Source organism: Anomaloglossus baeobatrachus, chromosome 3 (genome assembly GCF_048569485.1).
Source record: "Anomaloglossus baeobatrachus isolate aAnoBae1 chromosome 3, aAnoBae1.hap1, whole genome shotgun sequence".
In the NCBI taxonomy this organism is placed as follows: Eukaryota; Metazoa; Chordata; class Amphibia; order Anura; family Aromobatidae; genus Anomaloglossus; species Anomaloglossus baeobatrachus.
In genome coordinates, this window is record NC_134355.1 from 8,671,002 (window position 1) to 8,693,020 (window position 22,019).

At 54.1% G+C, this 22,019-nt stretch overlaps 1 protein-coding gene across 5 annotated transcripts in view; it reads right to left on the reverse strand.

Annotated features, from left to right (window-relative positions):
* MDGA1 (MAM domain containing glycosylphosphatidylinositol anchor 1) overlaps positions 1-21,580 on the reverse strand; it is a 506,924-nt gene extending 485,344 nt beyond the window's left edge. For 2 of the 5 annotated variants that reach the window (XM_075338981.1, XM_075338978.1), the window contains exon 1: positions 20,478-21,580. In XM_075338981.1, the coding sequence (XP_075195096.1) occupies positions 20,478-20,584 (107 nt within the window). In that variant the 5' untranslated portion in view covers positions 20,585-21,580. The remainder of the gene's footprint in view (positions 1-20,477) is intronic. The other 3 variants (XM_075338979.1, XM_075338977.1, XM_075338980.1) reach the window with 2 other exon arrangements.
* Between the last annotated feature and the right edge of the window lie 439 nt (positions 21,581-22,019).

Sequence of the window (22,019 nt, forward strand, 5' to 3'; positions counted from 1 at the left end):
GCCACACATGTGGACCCGGTCCCGACACGTGTTTCGCATGTGCTTCAACGGGACACATTTCTGGGTGCTATACATACCACAGGTAGGTCCTTCAGGTGCCATTTTACCCACCACTACATGACTTTTTTTTTTTCCTCTGAGATTATTCTGGTGGTGTTACATACTGGTGTATTCAGGCCCTGATCTGGACCTTATCCTGCTGGTTACTGTTTAATGTATGGACATTCCATCACTCCACTGATCCTATAGAATGTTGCAGACTGAGCATTACATAGTAAAGAAGTCGTAACTCCAGCAGCACAGAGTATTACAGATACATACTTAACCAAAGACATCTAACTAGATAATTCTAAAAGCAAGATCCTCCAGCAGCACAGAGTATTTCAGGGATTGGTACATAACTTCACAAGTGAGAAGCTCAGAGTCAAACGTTGCAATAAAGCTCCAGCCGTCCTGGCAGATAAGTGTAGTGTTCTCCTACAGACTCTGTGACATAATAGACGCTGGGGATCAGTGTAATTCTGGGCTGACGCAGACAGTGACCTGTGGCGTAGCTTGAAGCTCATGGGCCCCAATGCAAAAGCTCCAACGGGGTCCCAAATTATCACAAGTCTTTAATAGCACTGGTCTTTACATACAGGATTTTTGGGACCCGGAGGCTCCGGGGCCTGAGTGCAATATTACACATATTGTAGTTACACCCCTGCCCCTTTGCACCTGGAGATCTGAGTGGTAGCTCCCTCTTGTGGAGCGTTCTGTGTATGGCAGCGGGTGGTGATTTGCTGCAGGACGCCCACTGGGTCTGTGGTACATGGCTGCTCTCATAGCCAGAAAGCCACCGCGCCGAGCTCAGGAAGGCTCCTGCATTACATTGTAGGAGAGGTAGCTCTCACCTCTGTGTACAGATATATACCCATATACGTGGAGACGGGAGGTCTGGGAACTCTGTACAGATGTATATAACCAGTAGGGGGCAGTATGGAGACGGGAGGTCTGGGAACTCTGTACAGATGTATATAACCAGTAGGGGGCAGTATGGAGACGGGAGGTCTGGGAACTCTGTACAGATGTATATAACCAGTAGGGGGCAGTATGGAGACGGGAGGTCTGGGAACTCGGTACAGATGTATATAACCAGTAGGGGGCAGTATGGAGACGTGAGGTCTGGGAGCTCTGTACAGATATATAACCAGTAGGGGGCAGTATGGAGACGTGAGGTCTGGGAGCTCTGTACAGATATATAACCAGTAGGGGGCAGTATGGAGACAGGAGGTCTGGCAGCTCTGTACAGATGTATATAACCAGTAGGGGGCAGTATGGAGACGGGAGGTCTGGGAGCTCTGTACAGATGTATAACCAGTAGGGGGCAGTATGGAGATGTGAGGTCTGGGAGCTCTGTACAGATATATACCCAGTAGGGGGCAGTATGGAGACGTGAGGTCTGGGAGCTCTGTACAGATGTATATAACCAGTAGGGGGCAGTATGGAGACGGGAGGTCTGGGAGCTCTGTACAGATATATAACCAGTAGGGGGCAGTATGGAGACGTCAGGTCTGGGAGCTCTGTACAGATGTATATAACCAGTAGAGGGCAGTATGGAGACGGGAGGTCTGGGAGCTCTGTACAGATCTATAACCAGTAGGGGGCAGTATGGAGACGTCAGGTCTGGGAGCTCTGTACAGATCTATAACCAGTAGGGGGCAGTATGGAGACGGGATGTCTGGGAACTCTGTACAGATGTGTATAACTAGTAGGGGGCAGTATGGAGACGTCAGGTCTGGGAACTCTGTACAGATATATAACCAGTAGAAGGCAGTATGGAGACGGGAGGTCTGGGAGCTCTATACAGGTATATACCCAATAGGGGGCAGTATGGAGACGTGAGGTCTGGGAGCTCTGTTCAGATCTATAACCAGTAGGGGGCAGTATGGCGACGTGAGGTCTGGGAGCTTTGTACAGATATATATAACCAGTAGGGGGCAGTATGGAGACGTGATGTCTGGGAGCGCTGTACAGATATATAACCAGTAGAGGGCAGTATGGAGATGGGAGGTCTGGGAGCTCTGTACAGATATATAACCAGTAGGGGGCAGTATGGAGATGGGAGGTCTGGGAGCTCTGTACAGATATATATAACCAGTAGGGGGCAGTATGGAGACGGGAGGTCTGGCAGCTCTGTACAGATGTAAAAAGTAGGGGGCAGTATGGAGACGTGAGGTCTGGGAGCTCTGCACAGATGGATACCCAGTAGGGGGCAGTATGGAGACGTGAGGTCTGGAAGCTCTGTACAGATATATACCCAGTAGGGGGCAGTATGGAGACGTCGGGTCTGGGAGCTCTGTACAGATGTATATAACCAGTAGGGGGCAGTATGGAGACGTGAGGTCTGGGAGCTCTGTACAGGTGTATAACTAGTAGGGAGCAGTATGGAGACGTGAGCTCTGCGAGTGCTGTACAAGTGTATAACCAGTAAGGGGCTGTATGGAGACATGAGGTCGGGAGCGCTGTACAGGTGTATAACCAGTAGGGGGCAGTATGGAGACGGGAGGTCTGGGGGCTCTGTACAGATATATACCCAGTAGGGGGCGGTATGGAGACGGGAGGTCTGGGACCTCTGTACAGATGTATAACCAGTAGGAGGCAGTATGGAGACGTGAGGTCTGGGAGCTCTGTACAGATGTATATAACCAGTAGGGGGCAGTATGGAGACGTCAGGTCTGGTAACTCTCTACAGATGTATATAACCAGTAGAGGGCAGTATGGAGACGTGAGGTCTGGGAGCTCTGTACAGATCTATAACCAGTAGGGGGCAGTATGGAGACGTGAGGTCTGGGAGCTCTGTACAGATATATAACCAGTAGAGGGCAGTATGGAGACGGGAGGTCTGGGAGCGCTGTACAGGTGTATAACCAGTAGGGGGCAGTATGGAGACATCAGGTCTGGGAGCTCTGTACAGATATATACCCAGTAGGGGGCAATATGGAGACGGGAGGTCTGGGAGCTCTGTACAGATGTATAACCAGTAGGGGGCAGTATGGAGTCGGGAGGTCTGGGAGCTCTGTACAGATGTATAACCAGTAGGGGGCAGTATGGAGACGTGAGGTCTGGGAGCTCTGTACAGATATATACCCAGTAGAGGGCAGTATGGAGACGTGAGGTCTGGGAGCTCTGTACAGATGTATAACCAGTAGAGGGCAGTATGGAGACGTGAGGTCTGGGAGCTCTGTACAAATGTATATAACCAGTAGGGGGCAGTATGGAGACATGAGGTCTGGGAGCTCTGTACAGATGTATAACCAGTAGGGGGCAGTATGGAGACGTCAGGTCTGGGAGCTCTGTACAGGTGTATACCCAGTAGGGGGCAGTATGGAGACGTCAGGTCTGGGAGCTCTGTACAGATGTATAACCAGTAGGGGGCAGTATGGAGACGGGAGGTCTGGGAGCGCTGTACAGGTGTATAACCAGTAGGGGGCAGTATGGAGACGGGAGGTCTGGGAGCTCTGTACAGATTTATAACCAGTAGAGGGCAGTATGGAGACGTGAGGTCTGGGAGCTCTGTACAGATGTATATAACCAGTAGGGGGCAGTATGGAGACGGGAGGTCTGGGAGCTCTGTACAGATGTATAACCAGTAGGGGGCAGTATGGAGACGGGAGGTCTGGGAGCGCTGTACAGATGTATATAACCAGTAGGGGGCAGTATGGAGACGTCAGGTCTGGGAGCTCTGTACAGATGAATAACCAGTAGGGGGCAGTATGGAGACGTCAGGTCTGGTAACTCTCTACAGATGAATAACCAGTAGGGGGCAGTATGGAGACGTGAGGTCTGGGAGCTCTGTACAGATGTATAACCAGTAGGGGGCAGTATGGAGACGTCAGGTCTGGGAGCTCTGTACAGATATATAACCAGTAGGGGGCAGTATGGAGACGTCAGGTCTGGGAGCTCTGTACAGAACAGATATATAACCAGTAGGGGCAGTATGGAGACGGGAGGTCTGGGAGCTCTGTACAGATATATAACCAGTAGGGGGCAGTATGGAGACGTCAGGTCTGGGAGCTCTGTACAGAACAGATATATAACCAGTAGGGGCAGTATGGAGACGGGAGGTCTGGGAGCTCTGTACAGATATATACCCAGTAGGGGGCAGTATGGAGACGTCAGGTCTGGGAGCTCTGTACAGGTGTATAACCAGTAGGGGGCAGTATGGAGACGTCATGTCTGGGAGCTCTATACAGGTATATACCCAGTAGGGGGCAGTATGGAGACGTCAGGTCTGGGAGCTCTGTTCAGATGTGGTTGACTTGTTTTATAATGAGAGCATGCAGGCTCATTGCTGTGGAGCTTGTAAGCGCTGCTCTGAAGCTGGCTGGATCCTAATGTCAGTCCTTTATCCTCCTCATATAACAGCTGGGGGACCGCGCAGCTCGGGCAGTCACACCTGTCAGTCATCGGGAGCGCACCTGTATTAGTGGGGGTTACACAAGTGTGGCAGCGGGGGGATACAGCGTTATCTCTATCCATGCTCCGTGATCTGACTATATTGACGTCTCCCAGGACACTGCAGACAATGGCGGATCGTCACACCTCCATTAATAAGCTCCAGGCGTCTCCATAGACGGGGATGTATGAAATATAGATGGCGGCTGCGGCTTTGAAGTCGCCACCTGCGAGCTCCGGAGTCTGGCGCTGCCCGCGATCCGGCTCTTTAATAATTGACCAGAGACGCAGGTTCAAGCAGATAATTGCAAAAGTAAAGACTCCCATCCACCTCCATGTATAATGAATGGCAGGTGAGAGGCCCCGCCCCCTGCGACGACCCAAGGCGGCCATGTTTATTCATCGGATGAATCAATGCAGACGTCATCCTTCCGAGAACAGCTCTCCTGACCGAGAGAGGCGGCCAAAAATCACCCAGAGGGAAATGTCCCAACGATGTCCCCACACGACAGATGGCAAAGCCGAGCGCTGCCGAGTGCGATGTCAGAGGTCGCTGCCGAGTGCGATGTCAGAGGTCGCTGCCGAGTGCGATGTCAGAGGTCGCTGCCGAGTGCGATGTCAGAGGTCGCTGCCGAGTGCGATGTCAGAGGTCGCTGCCGAGTGCGATGTCAGAGGTCGCTGCCGAGTGCGATGTCAGAGGTCGCTGCCGAGTGCGATGTCAGAGGTCGCTGCCGAGTGCGATGTCAGAGGTCGCTGCCGAGTGCGATGTCAGAGGTCGCTGCCGAGTGCGATGTCAGAGGTCGCTGCCGAGTGCAATGTCAGAGGTCGCTGAGGTTACTGGTGCAGCAAAGCTGAGTGTCACATGTAGGACCTGGTGCAGCAGAGCTGAGTGTCACATGTAGGACCTGGTGCAGCAGAGCTGAGTGTGTCACATGTACCTGGTGCAGCAGAGCTGAGTGTGTCACATGTAGGACCTGGTGCAGCAGAGCTGAGCGTGTCACATGTAGTGCCTGGTGCAGCAGAGCTGAGTGTGTCACATGTACCTGGTGCAGCAGAGCTTAGTGTGTCACATGTAGTGCCTGGTGCAGCAGAGCTGAGCATGTCACATGTAGTACCTGGTGCAGCAGAGCTGAGTGTGTCACATGTACCTGGTGCAGCAGAGCTTAGTGTGTCACATGTAGTGCCTGGTGCAGCAGAGCTGAGTGTGTCACATGTAGTGCCTGGTGCAGCAGAGCTGAGTGTGTCACATGTACCTGGTGCAGCAGAGCTTAGTGTGTCACATGTAGTGCCTGGTGCAGCAGAGCTGAGTGTGTCACATGTAGTGCCTGGTGCAGCAGAGCTGAGCGTGTCACATGTAGTGCCTGGTGCAGCAGAGCTGAGTGTGTCACATGTAGTACCTGGTGCAGCAGAGCTGAGTGTGTCACATGTAGTGCCTGGTGCAGCAGAGCTGAGTGTGTCACATGTAGTACCTGGTGCAGCAGAGCTGAGTGTGTCACATGTAGTGCCTGGTGCAGCAGAGCTGAGTGTGTCACATGTAGTACCTTGTGCAGCAGAGCTGAGTGTGTCACATGTAGTACCTTGTGCAGCAGAGCTGAGTGTGTCACATGTAGTACCTGGTGCAACAGAGCTGAGTGTGTCACATGCAATACCTGGTGCAACAGAGCTGAGTGTGTCACATGCAATACCTGGTGCAACAGAGCTGAGTGTGTCACATGTAGTACCTGATGCAGCAGAGCTGAGTGTGTCACATGCAATACCTGATGCAGCAGAGCTGAGTGTGTCACATGCAATACCTGGTGCAGCAGAGCTAAGTGTGTCACATGTAGTACCTGGTGCAGCAGAGCTAAGTGTGTCACATGTAGTACCTGGTGCAGCAGAGCTGAGTGTGTCACATGTAGTACCTGGTGCAGCAGAGCTGAGTGTGTCACATGTAGTACCTGGTGCAGCAGAGCTGAGTGTGTCACATGTAGTACCTGGTGCAGCAGAGCTGAGTGTGTCACATGTAGTACCTGGTGCAGCAGAGCTGAGTGTGTCAAATTAGGTTTTTTTGCACCTAAAAATCATCATTCTCAGCAGCAGATCACCCTGTGTGATCAGTATGTGCTGCCGAGACCATGATCTTCTATGTGATTGCCCTGTGTGATCAGTATGTGCTACCGAGACGGTGATCCTCTATGTGATTGCCCTGTGTGATCAGTATGTGCTGCCGAGACGGTGATCCTCTATGTGATTGTCCTGTGTGATCAGTATGTGCTGCCGAGACCATGATCTTCTATGTGATTGTCCTGTGTGATCAGTATGTGCTGCCGAGACCTTGATCTTCTATGTGATTGTCCTGTGTGATCAGTATTTGCTGCCGAGACCATGATCTTCTATGTGATTGTCCTGTGTGATCAGTATGTGCTGCCGAGACCGTGATCTTCTATGTGATTGTCCTGTGTGATCAGTATGTGCTGCCGAGACCGTGATCTTCTATGTGATTGCCCTGTGTGATCAGTATGTGCTGCCGAGACCGTGATCTTCTATGTGATTGCCCTGTGTGATCAGTATGTGCTGCCGAGACCATGATCTTCTATGTAATTGTCCTGTGTGATCAGTATGTGCTGCCGAGACCTTGATCTTCTATGTGATTGTCCTGTGTGATCAGTATGTGCTGCCGAGACCATGATCTTCTATGTGATTGCCCTGTGTGATCAGTATGTGCTGCCGAGACCGTGATCTTCTATGTGATTGTCCTGTGTGATCAGTATGTGCTGCCGAGACCATGATCTTCCATGTGATTGTAGTAGAGGGGAGAGTGTATAAAACACCATATTTTCAGCCCCAGTAAAGCTGAGTTTAGCGGCTCAGTGGTGGAATTAGAATAGTAACAATGTGTCCAGCGGCTGCCGGAGAATTCAGGGGGGTCGAGAGTCAGGGTCTGTGTGTTCAGGGAGCGGTCGGATTAGTCAGGGGGGATACGTTTAAGGGGCCAGTCAGTATAATCAGGAATCTGGAAATGTATTTAGTGGGGGTTTCGTCGTAATAGGGGCTGCTGAGTACATTCATTAGTGGATTGGTGTATTCAAATATGGATTTGGGTATTCATGGTCAGATCATTGTAGATGGGGGAGTCAGTGTAATAGTGGGGGGCATTGTATTAAGGAAGTGCTCAGTGCATTCGATGGTATTCAGGGGCGGGTCAGTGTATTTCAGGGGCGGGTCAGTGTATTTCAGGGGCGGGTCAGTGTATTTCAGGGGCGGGTCAGTGTATTTCAGGAGCGGGTCAGTGTATTTCAGGGGCGGGTCAGTGTATTTCAGGGGCGGGTCAGTGTATTTCAGGGGCGGGTCAGTGTATTCAGGGGCGGTTCAGTGTATTCAGGGGTGGGTCAGTGTATTCAGGGGTGGGTCAGTGCATTTCAGGGTGGGTCAGTGTATTCAGGGGCGGTTCAGTGTATTCAGGGGCGGGTCAGTGTATTCAGGGGTGGGTCAGTGTATTCAGGGGCGGGTCAGTGTATTCAGGGGCGGGTCAGTGTAGTCAGGGGCGGGTCAGTGTAGTCAGGGGCGGGTCAGTGTAGTCAGGGGCGGGTCAGTGTAGTCAGGGGCGGGTCAGTGTAGTCAGGGGCGGGTCAGTGTAGTCAGGGGCGGGTCAGTGTAGTCAGGGGCGGGTCAGTGTATTCAGGGGCGGGTCAGTGTATTCAGGGGCGGGTCAGTGTATTTAGGGGCGGGTCAGTGTATTTTAGGGGCGGGTCAGTGTATTTTAGGGGCGGGTCAGTGTATTTCAGGGGCGGGTCAGTGTATTTCGGGGGGTCAGTGTATTTCGGGGGCGGGTCAGTGTATTTCGGGGGCGGGTCAGTGTATTTCGGGGGCGGGTCAGTGTATTTCGGGGGCGGGTCAGTGTATTTGGGGGCGGGTCAGTGTAGTCGGGGGCGGGTCAGTGTATTTGGGGGCGGGTCAGTGTATTTGGGGGCGGGTCAGTGTATTTGGGGGCGGGTCAGTGTATTTGGGGGCGGGTCAGTGTATTTGGGGGCGGGGTCAGTGTATTCAGGGGGCGGGGTCAGTGTATTCAGGGGCCGGTCAGTGTATTCAGGGGCGGGTCAGTTTATTCAGGGGCGGGTCAGTGTATTTCAGGGGCGGGTCAGTGTATTTCAGGGGCGGGTCAGTGTATTTCAGGGGCGGGTCAGTGTATTTCAGGGGCGGGTCAGTGTATTTCAGGGGCGGGTCAGTGCATTCAGGGGCGGGTCAGTGCATTTTAGGGGCGGGTCAGTGCATTCAGGGGCGGGTCAGTGCATTCAGGGGCGGGTCAGTGCATTCAGGGGCGGGTCAGTGTATTTTAGGGGCGGGTCAGTGCATTTTAGGGGCGGGTCAGTGCATTTTAGGGGCGGGTCAGTGCATTTTAGGGGCGGGTCAGTGTAGTCAGGGGCGGGTCAGTGTAGTCAGGGGCGGGTCAGTGTATTCAGGGGCGGGTCAGTGTATTCAGGGGCGGGTCAGTGTATTTAGGGGCGGGTCAGTGTATTCAGGGGCGGGTCAGTGTATTCAGGGGCGGGTCAGGTGAGGTTCACACGTGATTAAACATGGGTACAGATGTACGGTAATCATATAAAGCACTCCAGTGCTGATCCAGGGCTGAATCGGTTACTGTCAGTCCCACGTAACTCGTCACCTTTCTTAGAGATTTAGGATTTCTAAGAAGAAATACAATGTGATGAATGGATTCCTCCCTCTGCGCTTGTCGGGGGTAACAGGCCGAGATTTATGGCGTGACCCCATCACACAATGGCCATTGAATGTCCCTGAGACCCCGGGTGGGCACTGTGTCCGGCAGACTTGCAGCTCATTACAAACCCCCATTGTCCTCCACCCCGGCATTCGCGGCTCCGCACGGTTTCCAGTCGTCACTGGCTGCTTTGCTTTTTCCTGGGAATTTCTCTCTCCCTGAATCAACACCGGAGTCGCCATAGTAAACACAGGAAGGATGCAAGCAGCAGTCCCATGTAAGAGCTGCCATAGTAAACACAGGAAGGATGCAAGCAGCAGTCCCATGTAAGAGCTGCCTTAGTAAACACAGGAAGGATGCAAGCAGCAGTCCCATGTAAGAGCTGCCATAGTAAACACAGGAAGGATGCAAGCAGCAGTCCCATGTAAGAGCTGCCTTAGTTACTGCAGGGGAATCTGCTCATAAGACAAGTGACCACAGCGCAGCCTGGCTACGTCACTCCTTATTCTTCATCCATCGCGTGGAAAGATTTTCTAACACATTTGCAGTAAAGATGGAATCGATTTGCCGGACACTCGTCCAAGGGTCACGTCACTAGTCCGGGGCCTCCAGGTGGGACCCTGCGAGCAGCCTCCTGCCAGTCCCTGGACTCCCCGGGGCCTCTGGTTTGTGGGCTGGTGTGATGTCACCATTCCTACAGCAGAACCTGGAAACATAATTGCAAAATACAAAGTGTGAACAGAACCTTACACAGCCTGCAAACATACATTGTAGCAAGGACCAGAGGCTGATGTGTTCAGCGCAGTCTGGACTGGATACAGTCAGCACCGAGCAGATGACAAGCGTATGGCCTGTTCTCATTCACTGATCGTGGGCAGCACGTCAGCCTGGCGGAATCTGCAGCACGTCAGACCAGCGGAATCTGCAGCACGTCAGCCTGGCGGAATCTGCAGCACGTCAGACCAGCGGAATCTGCAGCACGTCAGCCTGGCGGAATCTGCAGCACGTCAGCCTGGCGGAATCTGCAGCACGTCAGCCTGGCGAAATCTGCAGCATGTCAGACCAGCGGAATCTGCAGCACGTCAGCCTGGCGAAATCTGCAGCACGTCAGCCTGGCGGAATCTGCAGCACGTCAGCCTGGCGGAATCTGCAGCACGTCAGCCTGGCGGAATCTGCAGCACGTCAGCCTGGTGGAATCTGCAGCACGTCAGACCAGCAGAATCTGCAGCACGTCAGGCCAGCGGATTCTGCAGCACGTCAGGCCAGCGGATTCTGCAGCACGCCAGACGAGCAAAATCTGCAGCACGTCAGCCTGGCGGAATCTGCAGCACGCCAGACCAGCGGAATCTGCAGCACGTCAGCCCGGCGGAATCTGCAGCACGTCAGACCAGCGGAATCTGCAGCACGTCAGACCAGCGGAATCTGCAGCACGTCAGCCTGGCGGAATCTGCAGCACGTCAGCCTGGCGGAATCTGCAGCACGTCAGCCTGGTGGAATCTGCAGCACGTCAGACCAGCAGAATCTGCAGCACGTCAGGCCAGCGGATTCTGCAGCACGTCAGGCCAGCGGATTCTGCAGCACGCCAGACGAGCAAAATCTGCAGCACGTCAGCCTGGCGGAATCTGCAGCACGCCAGACCAGCGGAATCTGCAGCACGTCAGCCCGGCGGAATCTGCAGCACGTCAGACCAGCGGAATCTGCAGCACGTCAGACCAGCGGAATCTGCAGCACGTCAGCCTGGCGGAATCTGCAGCACGTCAGCCTGGCGGAATCTGCAGCACGTCAGACCAGCAGAATCTGCAGCACGTCAGCATAGCGGAATCTGCAGCACGTCAGACCAGCGGAATCTGCAGCACGTCAGACCAGCGGAATCTGCAGCACGTCAGCCTGGCGGAATCTGCAGCACGTCAGCCTGGCGGAATCTGCAGCACGTCAAACCAGCAGAATCTGCAGCACGTCAGCCTGGCGGAATCTGCAGCACGTCAGCCTGGCGGAATCTGCAGCACGTCAGACCAGCAGAATCTGCAGCACGTCAGCCTGGCGGAATCTGCAGCACGTCAAACCAGCAGAATCTGCAGCACATCAGCCTGGCAGAATCTGCAGCACGTCAGACCAGCGGAATCTGCAGCACGTCAGCCTGGCAGAATCTGCAGCACGTCAGACCAGCGGAATCTGCAGCACGTCAGACCAGCAGAATCTGCAGCACGTCAGACCAGCAGAATCTGCAGCACGTCAGGCCAGCGGATTCTGCAGCACGTCAGGCCAGTGGATTCTGCAGCACGCCAGACCAGCAAAATCTGCAGCACGTCAGCCTGGCGGAATCTGCAGCATGTCAGGCCAGCGGAATCTGCAGCACGCCAGACCAGCGGAATCTGCAGCACGCCAGACCAGCGGAATCTGCAGCACGCCAGACCAGCGGAATCTGCAGCACGCCAGACCAGCGGAATCTGCAGCACGCCAGACCAGCGGAATCTGCAGCACGCCAGACCAGCGGAATCTGCATTGCTTCTGACCAGCGGAATCTGCAGCACGCCAGATAAGCAGAATCTGCAGCACGTCAGACCAGTGGAATCTGCGGCACTTCAAACAAGCAGAATCTGCAACATGTCAGACCAGCGGACTCTGCAGCACATCAGACCAGCGAAATCTGCAGCACATCAGACCAGCGAAATCTGCAGCACATCAGACCAGCGAAATCTGCAGCACATCAGACCAGCGAAATCTGCAGCACGTCAGACCAGCGGATTCTGCTGCACGTCAGACCCGTGGCATCTCTTTGCTGGTACCGGATTCTGGCCCCACAGTATACCTCCGCACACAGGCTGACAAGGGAGGCAGGGAGATGTTATACCTGCAGGGAATCTGCACTTGTGTGAAGTGTCTCTGGGGCTGGTTGTCCCGATATTTGTGGGGTCAGAGGGTAACAGCACCGTCACTTTCTAGTTTAATACGTCCTCATTCACTGACAGCAAGCAGATCCTGAAAATTGTAAAATGAAGCCCCACAATCTCGGGCAGCTTTAGGCACCGTATGATTTTCTTCTCTTGAGTGTCATTCTCCTTTCAGCCTGTAGATGTCAGTGTTGTAAAGAGGAGGCTTTCCCCTGGATCCGCGGCGTCTGTGCGCGGTGATAATGATGCTGTCTGTTATATGAGCCCTCCATCACATCCATCCATGTCCTTATCCTGTCACCTCTAATAAGCAGCGTCTCAGACCTGGTGGATGATGGATCCGCAGCTCTGGCGGGTGGCGGACTGACATCCCCAGAACACACAGGAGAGATGCCAATGGACTGGAGCTTTTGGGGGCTTTCATGTGGCCGTTAACTGCAATTTTTGAAGCCAAAGCAGGAAAGGGGTAAAGACTGTTCCCCTGAATGGCGGCCATATTTATTTCTGTCTGGAGCCGACTCTGATGAGACCACCCCTTCAAGGCTGATTTCAGACATGGCGTTTATTACTCGCTCTTTACACCATTTTTTGTGCCGTTTTTGATGCGTGAACAGGTGTTAGTTATAAGTGAATGTGGAAGTGTTAAATCCACGCGGAGTGGCGCCCACGAACTATGGACCTAGTTGCCACATTAAAATTCTGTCTTTTTAGATTGAATTCAGATCTGTTTCCTGGACGGTATCAGGACTACAATGCCCAGACTAACCGCGGACCCCCAAACATGAAACTGCAGCCTCATATGGGGCCAGTAAAACAGAACATCCCAGCACTCACTGTGGATCAAGGACATTACCTGTCTCATTCATGGAGGGGGTCACTCACAATGTGTGGGGGCTTCTCATCCATGGAGGGGGTCACTCACAATGTGTGGGGGCTTCTTATCCATGGAGGGGGTCACTCACAATGTGTGGGGGGTTCTCATCCATGGAGGGGGTCACTCACAATGTGTGGGGGCTTCTCATCCATGGAGGGGGTCACTCACAATGTGTGGGGGCTTCTCATCCATGGAGGGGGTCAGTCACAATGTGTGGGGGCTTCTCATCTATGGAGGGGGTCACTCACAATGTGTGGGGGGTTCTCATCTATGGAGGGGGTCACTCACAATGTGTGGGGGCTTCTCATCCATGGAGGGGGTCAGTCACAATGTGTGGGGGCTTCTTATCCATGGAGGGGGTCACTCACAATGTGTGGGGGGTTCTCATCCATGGAGGGGGTCACTCACAATGTGTTGGGGCTTCTCATCCATGGAGGGGGTCACCATAATGTGTGGGGGGTTCTCATCCATGGAGGGGGTCACTCACAATGTGTGGGGGCTTCTCATCCATGGAGGGGGTCACTCACAATGTGTGGGGGCTTCTCATCCATGGAGGGGTCACTCACAATATGCGGGGGCTTCTCATCCATGGAGGGGGTCACTCACAATTTTACCTAAGAATCCAGCCATGAATAAAGAATTGGATCTAAACTCCTTCAAGAACAACTTCTCCCATCTTCCAGGACAATGTGCTGCTGATGATGCTTTTTCCCCTATTATGGAGACCGGGTCACAAGTCAAAAGTGAGAACTAACAAAAACCTTCACATTTTGGCTCCACGGCCGGAAAACTCCCCAGATCTGAGCCCCATTGAGAACCTTTGGTCTGTCCCCAAAAAGTCAAAAAACCTAAAGATTATGATAATGTCCGAGCCCTGATGAGACCAGAACCGGTCGTCAGTCCGGATCCACCCAGAAGCCGATACCCGGACACCGGGAGAAGGGCAGAGTCTGGAGAATCCGGGTCAGCGCAGGGAATATTCAGTCTCTGCAGGAACTTCATGGATTTGTCAATAGAATGTAACAACTTACGGAATGTTTATAATTGTACAGCAGTAACCATAGAAACGGCCGACTAAGAGCAAAACACCGAAGAGGCAAAATGTGAAAGATAAAATGTGTCAGTGTCAGAAGTTGTGGCCGGGTCTGTGCGTCCCCCGGGGTCTATAGAGCAGTATATAGTCTGGTGTATAGTATATACTGTGCAGTAGTGTTTATTACACTGATGGCTATGTGTGGTGCTATTCCCTGATCTATATGTGCCCATGTCCAGAGTCAGGGGTGACGGAGCAGTAATGTGGGGGGCACGGGGCAGGACATGTGGCACAGCGCTGATTATACAGTATATTACACTAGAGCAGGTTATTATACTGTAGAGTGTGGCCATTTCTGCAGCGTCCCTGCACCTCACCTGCCCTGTGTAGTCAGTCCAGGAGTAATACAGAGTACACGGGGGTGGGCACAGTCATAGTATTGTACTAGAGACCACCCCCGCGGTGCATTATCAGCGGACATTATACTTCATCACCGCACCGCTCCTCTACCTCACATACTGCCTCCTGCAACGTGCACACAATACAGCGAGCACCGCAGCGGATAGCGCCGGATTATCAGCACAGGGTGCAGGATTACACTGGAGATTATAAATTATTACATTGCAGTAAGATATAGTGCAGTCATGTATATCATGAACCAAAAGACGGAATATACAGCAAAGTGCAGGATTACAGTATATAGCGCTGTATACTCCCATCACGCACATCGGATATTATAGAACAGCTCTGCTCTCATAATACAGGACACATAATACAGCAGTAACAGTATAACGCTCCACTGCAGATTATCCTTCATTTACTACAACTCCTGCACTGGTAATCTGTGATGATGTCTATGGCACACAGCCCAATATAGTATATACACCAGTACAGCACACAGCCCAATATAGTATATACACCAGTACAGCACACAGCCCAGTATAGTATATACACCAGTACAGTACACAGCTCAGTATAGTATATACACCAGTACAGCACACAGCCCAGTATAGTATATACACCAGTACAGCACAAAGCTCAGTATAGTATATACACCAGTACAGCACACAGCCCAATATAGTATATACACCAGTACAGCACAAAGCTCAGTATAGTATATACACCAGTACAGCACACAGCCCAGTATAGTATATACACCAGTACAGCACACAGCCCAATATAGTATATACACCAGTACAGCACAAAGCTCAGTATAGTATATACACCAGTACAGCACACAGCCCAGCATAGTATATACACCAGTACAGCACACAGCCCAATATAGTATATACACCAGTACAGCACAAAGCTCAGTATAGTATATACACCAGTACAGCACACAGCCCAATATAGTATATACACCAGTACAGCACAAAGCTCAGTATAGTATATACACCAGTACAGCACAAAGCTCAGTATAGTATATACACCAGTACAGCACACAGCCCAATATAGTATATACACCAGTACAGCACAAAGCTCAGTATAGTATATACACCAGTACAGCACACAGCCCAATATAGTATATACACCAGTACAGCACAAAGCTCAGTATAGTATATACACCAGTACAGCACAAAGCCCAGTATAGTATATACACCAGTACAGCACACAGCCCAATATAGTATATACACCAGTACAGCACACAGCCCAATATAGTATATACACCAGTACAGCACAAAGCTCAGTATAGTATATACACCAGTACAGCACACAGCCCAGTATAGTATATACACCAGTACAGCACACAGCCCAATATAGTATATACACCAGTACAGCACAAAGCTCAGTATAGTATATACACCAGTACAGCACACAGCCCAGTATAGTATATACACCAGTACAGCACACAGCCCAATATAGTATATACACCAGTACAGCACAAAGCTCACTATAGTATATACACCAGTACAGCACACAGCCCAATATAGTATATACACCAGTACAGTACACAGCCCAATATAGTATATACACCAGTACAGCACACAGCCCAGTATAGTATATACACCAGTACAGCACACAGCCCAGTATAGTATATACACGAGTACAGCACACAGCCCAGTATAGTATATACACCAGTACAGCACACAGCCCAATATAGTATATACACCAGTACAGCACACAGCCCAGTATAGTGTATATACACCAGTACAGCACACAGACCAGTATAGTATATACACCAGTACAGCACACAGACCAGTATAGTATATACACCAGTACAGCACACAGACCAGTATAGTATATACACCAGTACAGCACACAGCCCAGTATAGTATATACACCAGTACAGCATGGAACATCGTACAGTATATACACCAGTACAGCATACACTCCAGTATAGTATATACACCAGTACAGCACACAGCCCAGTATAGTATAAAGACCAGTACAGCATCGAGCATCGCACAATTAATACACCAGTACAGCACATAGCCCAGTATAGTATATAGAGCAGTACAGCATCGAGCATCGCACAGTATATAGACCAGTACAGCAAGGAGCATCATACAGTATATACACCAGTACAGTACACAGCCCAGTATAGTACATAGACCAGTACAGCACATAGCTCAGTATAGTATATACACCAGTACAACATGGAACATCGTACAGTATATAGACCAGTACAGCACACAGCCCAGTACAGTATATACACCAGTACAGCACACAGCCCAGTATAGTATAAAGACCAGTACAGCATCGAGCATCGCACAATTAATACACCAGTACAGCACATAGCCCAGTATAGTATATACACCAGTACAGCATGGAACATCGCACAGTATATACACCAGTACAGCACACAGCCCAGTATAGTATATACACCAGTACAGCATGGAGCATCGTACAGTATATACACCAGTACAGCACACACTCCAGTATAGTATATCCACCAGTACAGCACACACTCCAGTATAGTATATAGACCAGTACAGTACACAGCCCAGTATAGTATATACACCAGTACAGCACACAGCCCAGTACAGTATGGAACATCGTACAGTATACACACCAGTACAGCACACAGCCCCGTACAGCACACAGCCCAGTACAGTATACAGACCAGTACAGTATATACACCAGTACAGTATGGAGCACGGTACAGTACAGGGTGAATGTAATATACTGATGAATCGTAGCTTATAGTTTATTACAGTTCATTGTATCCCGGCCGCCCTGAACACAGCACCCAGTATAATAAGTAATATAATGTGATACTGTAGAATTATTACAGTCCAGGTGTCGCAACCTGGATGGGTATACGGTATTTACGATATATATAGTACACACAATATAAAGCCATTGTTCATTATATTACACTCGGTCAGACGCTGTCAGTAAACAGGCGAGTAGCTCAGGTCCAGATGTAAGAGACTGCTGGACCTGATCTTAGGAGCCCCGCAGAGTCCCCTGTGTCAGTAAATAACCCCCTGGGTCAGTAAATTACCCCATGTCAGTAAATAACCCCCCGTGTCAGTAAATTACCCCCTGTGTCAGTAAATAACCCTGGGTAATGAGATCGACTTCTGGATATTTGCCCCCTCCACAGTCTGGCTACAGGGGCTGCAGGTGCCCGGGGCAGAAGGGGATCTCTACCCACCCCTGGGCTATAGTATGACCTCTCAGCATAGCAGGGGCACCAGATCTGGGGGTGCCCACAGATTACAGGCAGAGGGTACAGAAACTTCCAGACAGGGCACAGAGCTGAGCTCTGATTGTGATAAACTTCAGGAAAGGGGGTCACACTAATATTAGATTGTGGGGGCAGAGGATCTGCAGTATAGAGATCTATGGAGGGTCTCATTGTGCCCTATGGGGTATATCAGAAGAAGTTAAGGGGTGAGGTGTCGGGGGGCACCTAGTTTACAGCCGTCTATCAGGCATAGTGGACGGGCTGGGTAAGAAGATCTTCACTTTTGGGTGATTTAGAGGCTCACACTTCTGATACTTTGTGAGATCTGGGCCCCAGACAGTGGTGAGGGGAGGTGGAGAGCAGGAAACAATCCCTGCCCAAGGCCTCTGCACTCTCCATGGGCATCCCCCATGCCCCTCAACCCCTGGCATGCTCCATATCCTCCAGTCTCCCCAAGCACCCTCCATGCCCTCCACTCTCCCTGGGCATCTTCTATGCCCCTCAACCCCGGGCATCCTCCATACCCTCCACTCTCCCCGGGTATCCTCCATGCCCTCCACTCTCCCCGGGCATCCTCCATACCCTCCACTCTCCCCGGGTATCCTCCATGCCTTCCACTCTCCCTGGGCATCCTCCATGCCCTCCACTCTCCCCGGGCATCCTCCATGCCCTCCACTCTCCCCGGGCATCCTCCATGCCCTCCACTCTCCCCGGGCATCCTCCATACCCTCCACTCTCCCCGGGCACCCTCCATACCCTCCACTCTCCCCGGGCATCCTCCATACCCTCCACTCTCCCCGAGCATCCTCCATACCCTCCACTCTCCCCGGGCATCCTCCATACCCTCCACTCTCCCCGGGCATCCTCCATGCCCTCCACTCTCCCCGGGCATCCTCCATGCCCTCCACTCTCCCCGGGCATCCTCCATGCCCTCCACTCTCCCCGGGCATCCTCCATACCCTCCACTCTCCCCGGGCATCCTCCATGCCCTCCACTCTCCCCGGCATCCTCCATACCCTCCACTCTCCCCGGGCATCCTCCATACCCTCCACTCTCCCCAGGCATCCTCCATGCCCTCCACTCTCCCCGGCATCCTCCATGCCCTCCACTCTCCCCGGGCATCCTCCATGCCCTCCACTCTCCCCGGGCATCTTCCATACCCTCCACTCTCCCCAAGCATCATCCATGCCCCTCAACCCCGGGCATCCTCCATACCCTCCACTCTCCCCGGGCATCTTCCATACCCTCCACTCTCCCCAAGCATCATCCATGCCCCTCAACCCCGGGCATCCTCCATATCCTCCAGTCTCCCCGGGCATCCTCCCTGACCTCCGGTATCCCCGGGCATCCTCCATGCCCTCCAGTCTCCTTGGTCACCCTCCCTGAACTCCAGTCTCCCCAGGCACCCTCCAGTCTCCCCGGTCACCCTCCAGTCTCCCCGGTCATCCTCCCGTCTCTCCAGTCACCCTCCGGTCCCCCTCCCTGCCCTCCGGTCCCCCCGGGGCATCCTCCCTGCCCCCCAGTCTCTCCGGTCACCCTCCAGTCTCCCCAGTCATCCTCCCGTCTCTCCAGTCACCCTCCGGTCCCCCTCCCTGCCCTCCGGTCTCCCCAGTCACCATCCCTGCCCTCCGGTCCCCCCGGGCATCCTCCCTGCCCTCCGGTCTCCCCAGTCATCCTCCCTGCCCTCCGGTCTCCCCAGTCACCATCCCTGCCCTCCGGTCCCCCCGGGCATCCTCCCTGCCCTCCGGTCTCCCCAGTCATCCTCCCTGCCCTCCGGTCTCCCCAGTCACCATCCCTGCCCTCCGGTCTCCCCAGTCATCCTCCCTGCCCTCCGGTCTCCCCAGTCACCATCCCTGCCCTCCGGTCTCCCCAGTCACCATCCCTGCCCTCCGGTCCCCCCGGGCATCCTCCCTGCCCTCCGGTCTCCCCAGTCATCCTCCCTGCCCTCCGGTCTCCCCAGTCACCATCCCTGCCCTCCGGTCCCCCCAGTCACCATCCCTGCCCTCCGGTCCCCCCAGTCACCATCCCTGCCCTCCGGTCCCCCCGGGCATCCTCCCTGCCCTCCGGTCCCCCCAGTCACCATCCCTGCCCTCCGGTCTCCCCAGTCATCCTCCCTGCCCTCCGGTCTCCCCAGTCATCCTCCCTGCCCTCCGGTCTCCCCAGTCACCATCCCTGCCCTCCGGTCTCCCCAGTCATCCTCCCTGCCCTCCGGTCTCCCCAGTCATCCTCCCTGCCCTCCGGTCTCCCCAGTCACCATCCCTGCCCTCCGGTCTCCCCAGTCACCATCCCTGCCCTCCGGTCTCCCCAGTCATCCTCCCTGCCCTCCGGTCTCCCCAGTCATCCTCCCTGCCCTCCGGTCTCCCCAGTCACCATCCCTGCCCTCCGGTCTCCCCAGTCACCATCCCTGCCCTCCGGTCTCCCCAGTCATCCTCCCTGCCCTCCGGTCTCCCCAGTCATCCTCCCTGCCCTCCGGTCCCCCCAGTCATCCTCCCTGCCCTCCGGTCCCCCCGGGCATCCTCCCTGCCCTCCGGTCTCCCCAGTCACCCTCCCTGCCCTCCGGTCCCCCCAGTCATCCTCCCTGCCCTCCGGTCCCCCCAGTCATCCTCCCTGCCCTCCGGTCCCCCCAGTCATCCTCCCTGCCCTCCGGTCCCCCCAGTCATCCTCCCTGCCCTCCGGTCCCCCCGGGCATCCTCCCTGCCCTCCGGTCTCCCCAGTCACCCTCCCTGCCCTCCGGTCTCCCCAGTCATCCTCCCTGCCCTCCGGTCCCCCCGGGCATCCTCCCTGCCCTCCGGTCTCCCCAGTCACCCTCCCTGCCCTCCGGTCTCCCCAGTCACCCTCCCTGCCCTCCGGTCTCCCCGGGCATCCTCCCTGCCCTCCGGTCTCCCCAGTCATCCTCCCTGCCCGTTTCTTACCGTAAGCTCCTTGTCCTCTGCTGGATCCGGGGAGCAGAGACAGGAGGAGAAGCCACAATGTCTCCATCATCGGCGGCCACCGAGCTCCGCGCAGACCCCCGCAGCATCCAGCAGCCCCGCGGCACAGAGCGCTGCCTCCCGGGGCTCACACACCGAATCCCGGGCTCCTCCGAGTCTCCGCCGCATCCATCAACTCAGCCAAAAGTGCTGCCCCGTGCCCCCGCCTGGCACCGGGAGGACGGACCCTCCGTGTGTGCACAGCCCGGATCCCGGCAGATCTGCGCCGAGTAATCCACTGGCCGGAGCCGCGATCCTGCACACCCGCAACAAGTGTCCGCGCCGCCCGCAGCCGCTCAGGCATCCAGGACCCGGGGGCGCAGCCTGCACCGGCCACCGGCCCGCGGCTCCATGGCGGCTCCGGCGAATGATCTGCAGTCCGCAAGGGGTTAATCCAGTGCAGCTCCTCGGGGTGAACACCTGGCAGCGGACGAGTTAACCCTGCGCGCCTCCCGGAGTGCCAGCTGCTGGAGAAGTTCTGCTGCCTCCTTCTCTGCTGCCTCCTCTGCCTTTGCTGTTGCCTCCGCGGCTGCCTCCTCCTCTGCTGCCTCCTCTCCTCTGCTGCCTCCTTCTCTGCTGCCTCCTCCTCTGATGCCTCCTCTGCCTTTGCTGCCTCCTCTCCTCTGCTGCCTCCTCTGCCTTTGCTGCCTCCTCTCCTCTGCTGCCTCCTCTGCCTTTGCTGTTGCCTCCGCGGCTGCCTCCTCCTCTGATGCCTCCTCTCCTCTGCTGCCTCCTCTGCTGCCTCAGCTGTTGCCTCCTCTGTCTTTGCTGCTGCCTCCGCGGCTGCCTCCTCCTCTGCTCTCAGCCTCTTCTGTGCTCTCTGCTCCCCTCCAGTTTATATGAAGGAAACTGAGGACCAATTACATGATGTGAGCTGCAGAGGAGCAGCCTCCACCCAAATCCCAGAGCCTCCCCCAGGACCAATTAGAGAGGATCCAGCCCTGGAAGTGGGGAGCGGAGAACAGAGGAGCTCTGCCTCCTCCTCTGCTGCCTCCTCTGCCTTCGCCTCTGCTGCCTCTTCCTTTGCTGCCTCCTCCTCTGCTGCCTCTTCTTCTGCTGCCTCCTCCTCTGCTGCCTCTTCCTCTGCTGTCTCCTCCTCTGCTGCCTCCTACTCCTCTGCTTCCTCTTCCTCTGCTGCCTCCTCTTTTGCCTCTTCCACTGCTCTCTGCTCCTTTGCTGCCTCCTTTCTACTGCCTCTTCCTCCTCTGCTGCCTTCTCCTCCTCTGCTGCCTTTTCCTCCTCTGCTTCCCCCTCTGCTGCCTCTTCTTTCTCCTCCTCGGCTGCCTCCTTTGTTGCCTCTTCCTCTACTGCCTCCTCTGTTGCCTCTACCTTTGCTGCCTCTTCCTGCTCTGCCTCCTCCTCTGCTGCTTATTCTTCCTCCTGCTCTGCTATCTCTTCTTCTTCCTCCTCTGCTGCTTCTTCTTCCTCCTACTCTGCTGCCTCTTCCTCCTCCTCTGCTGCCTCTTCCTCCTCCTCTGCTGCCTC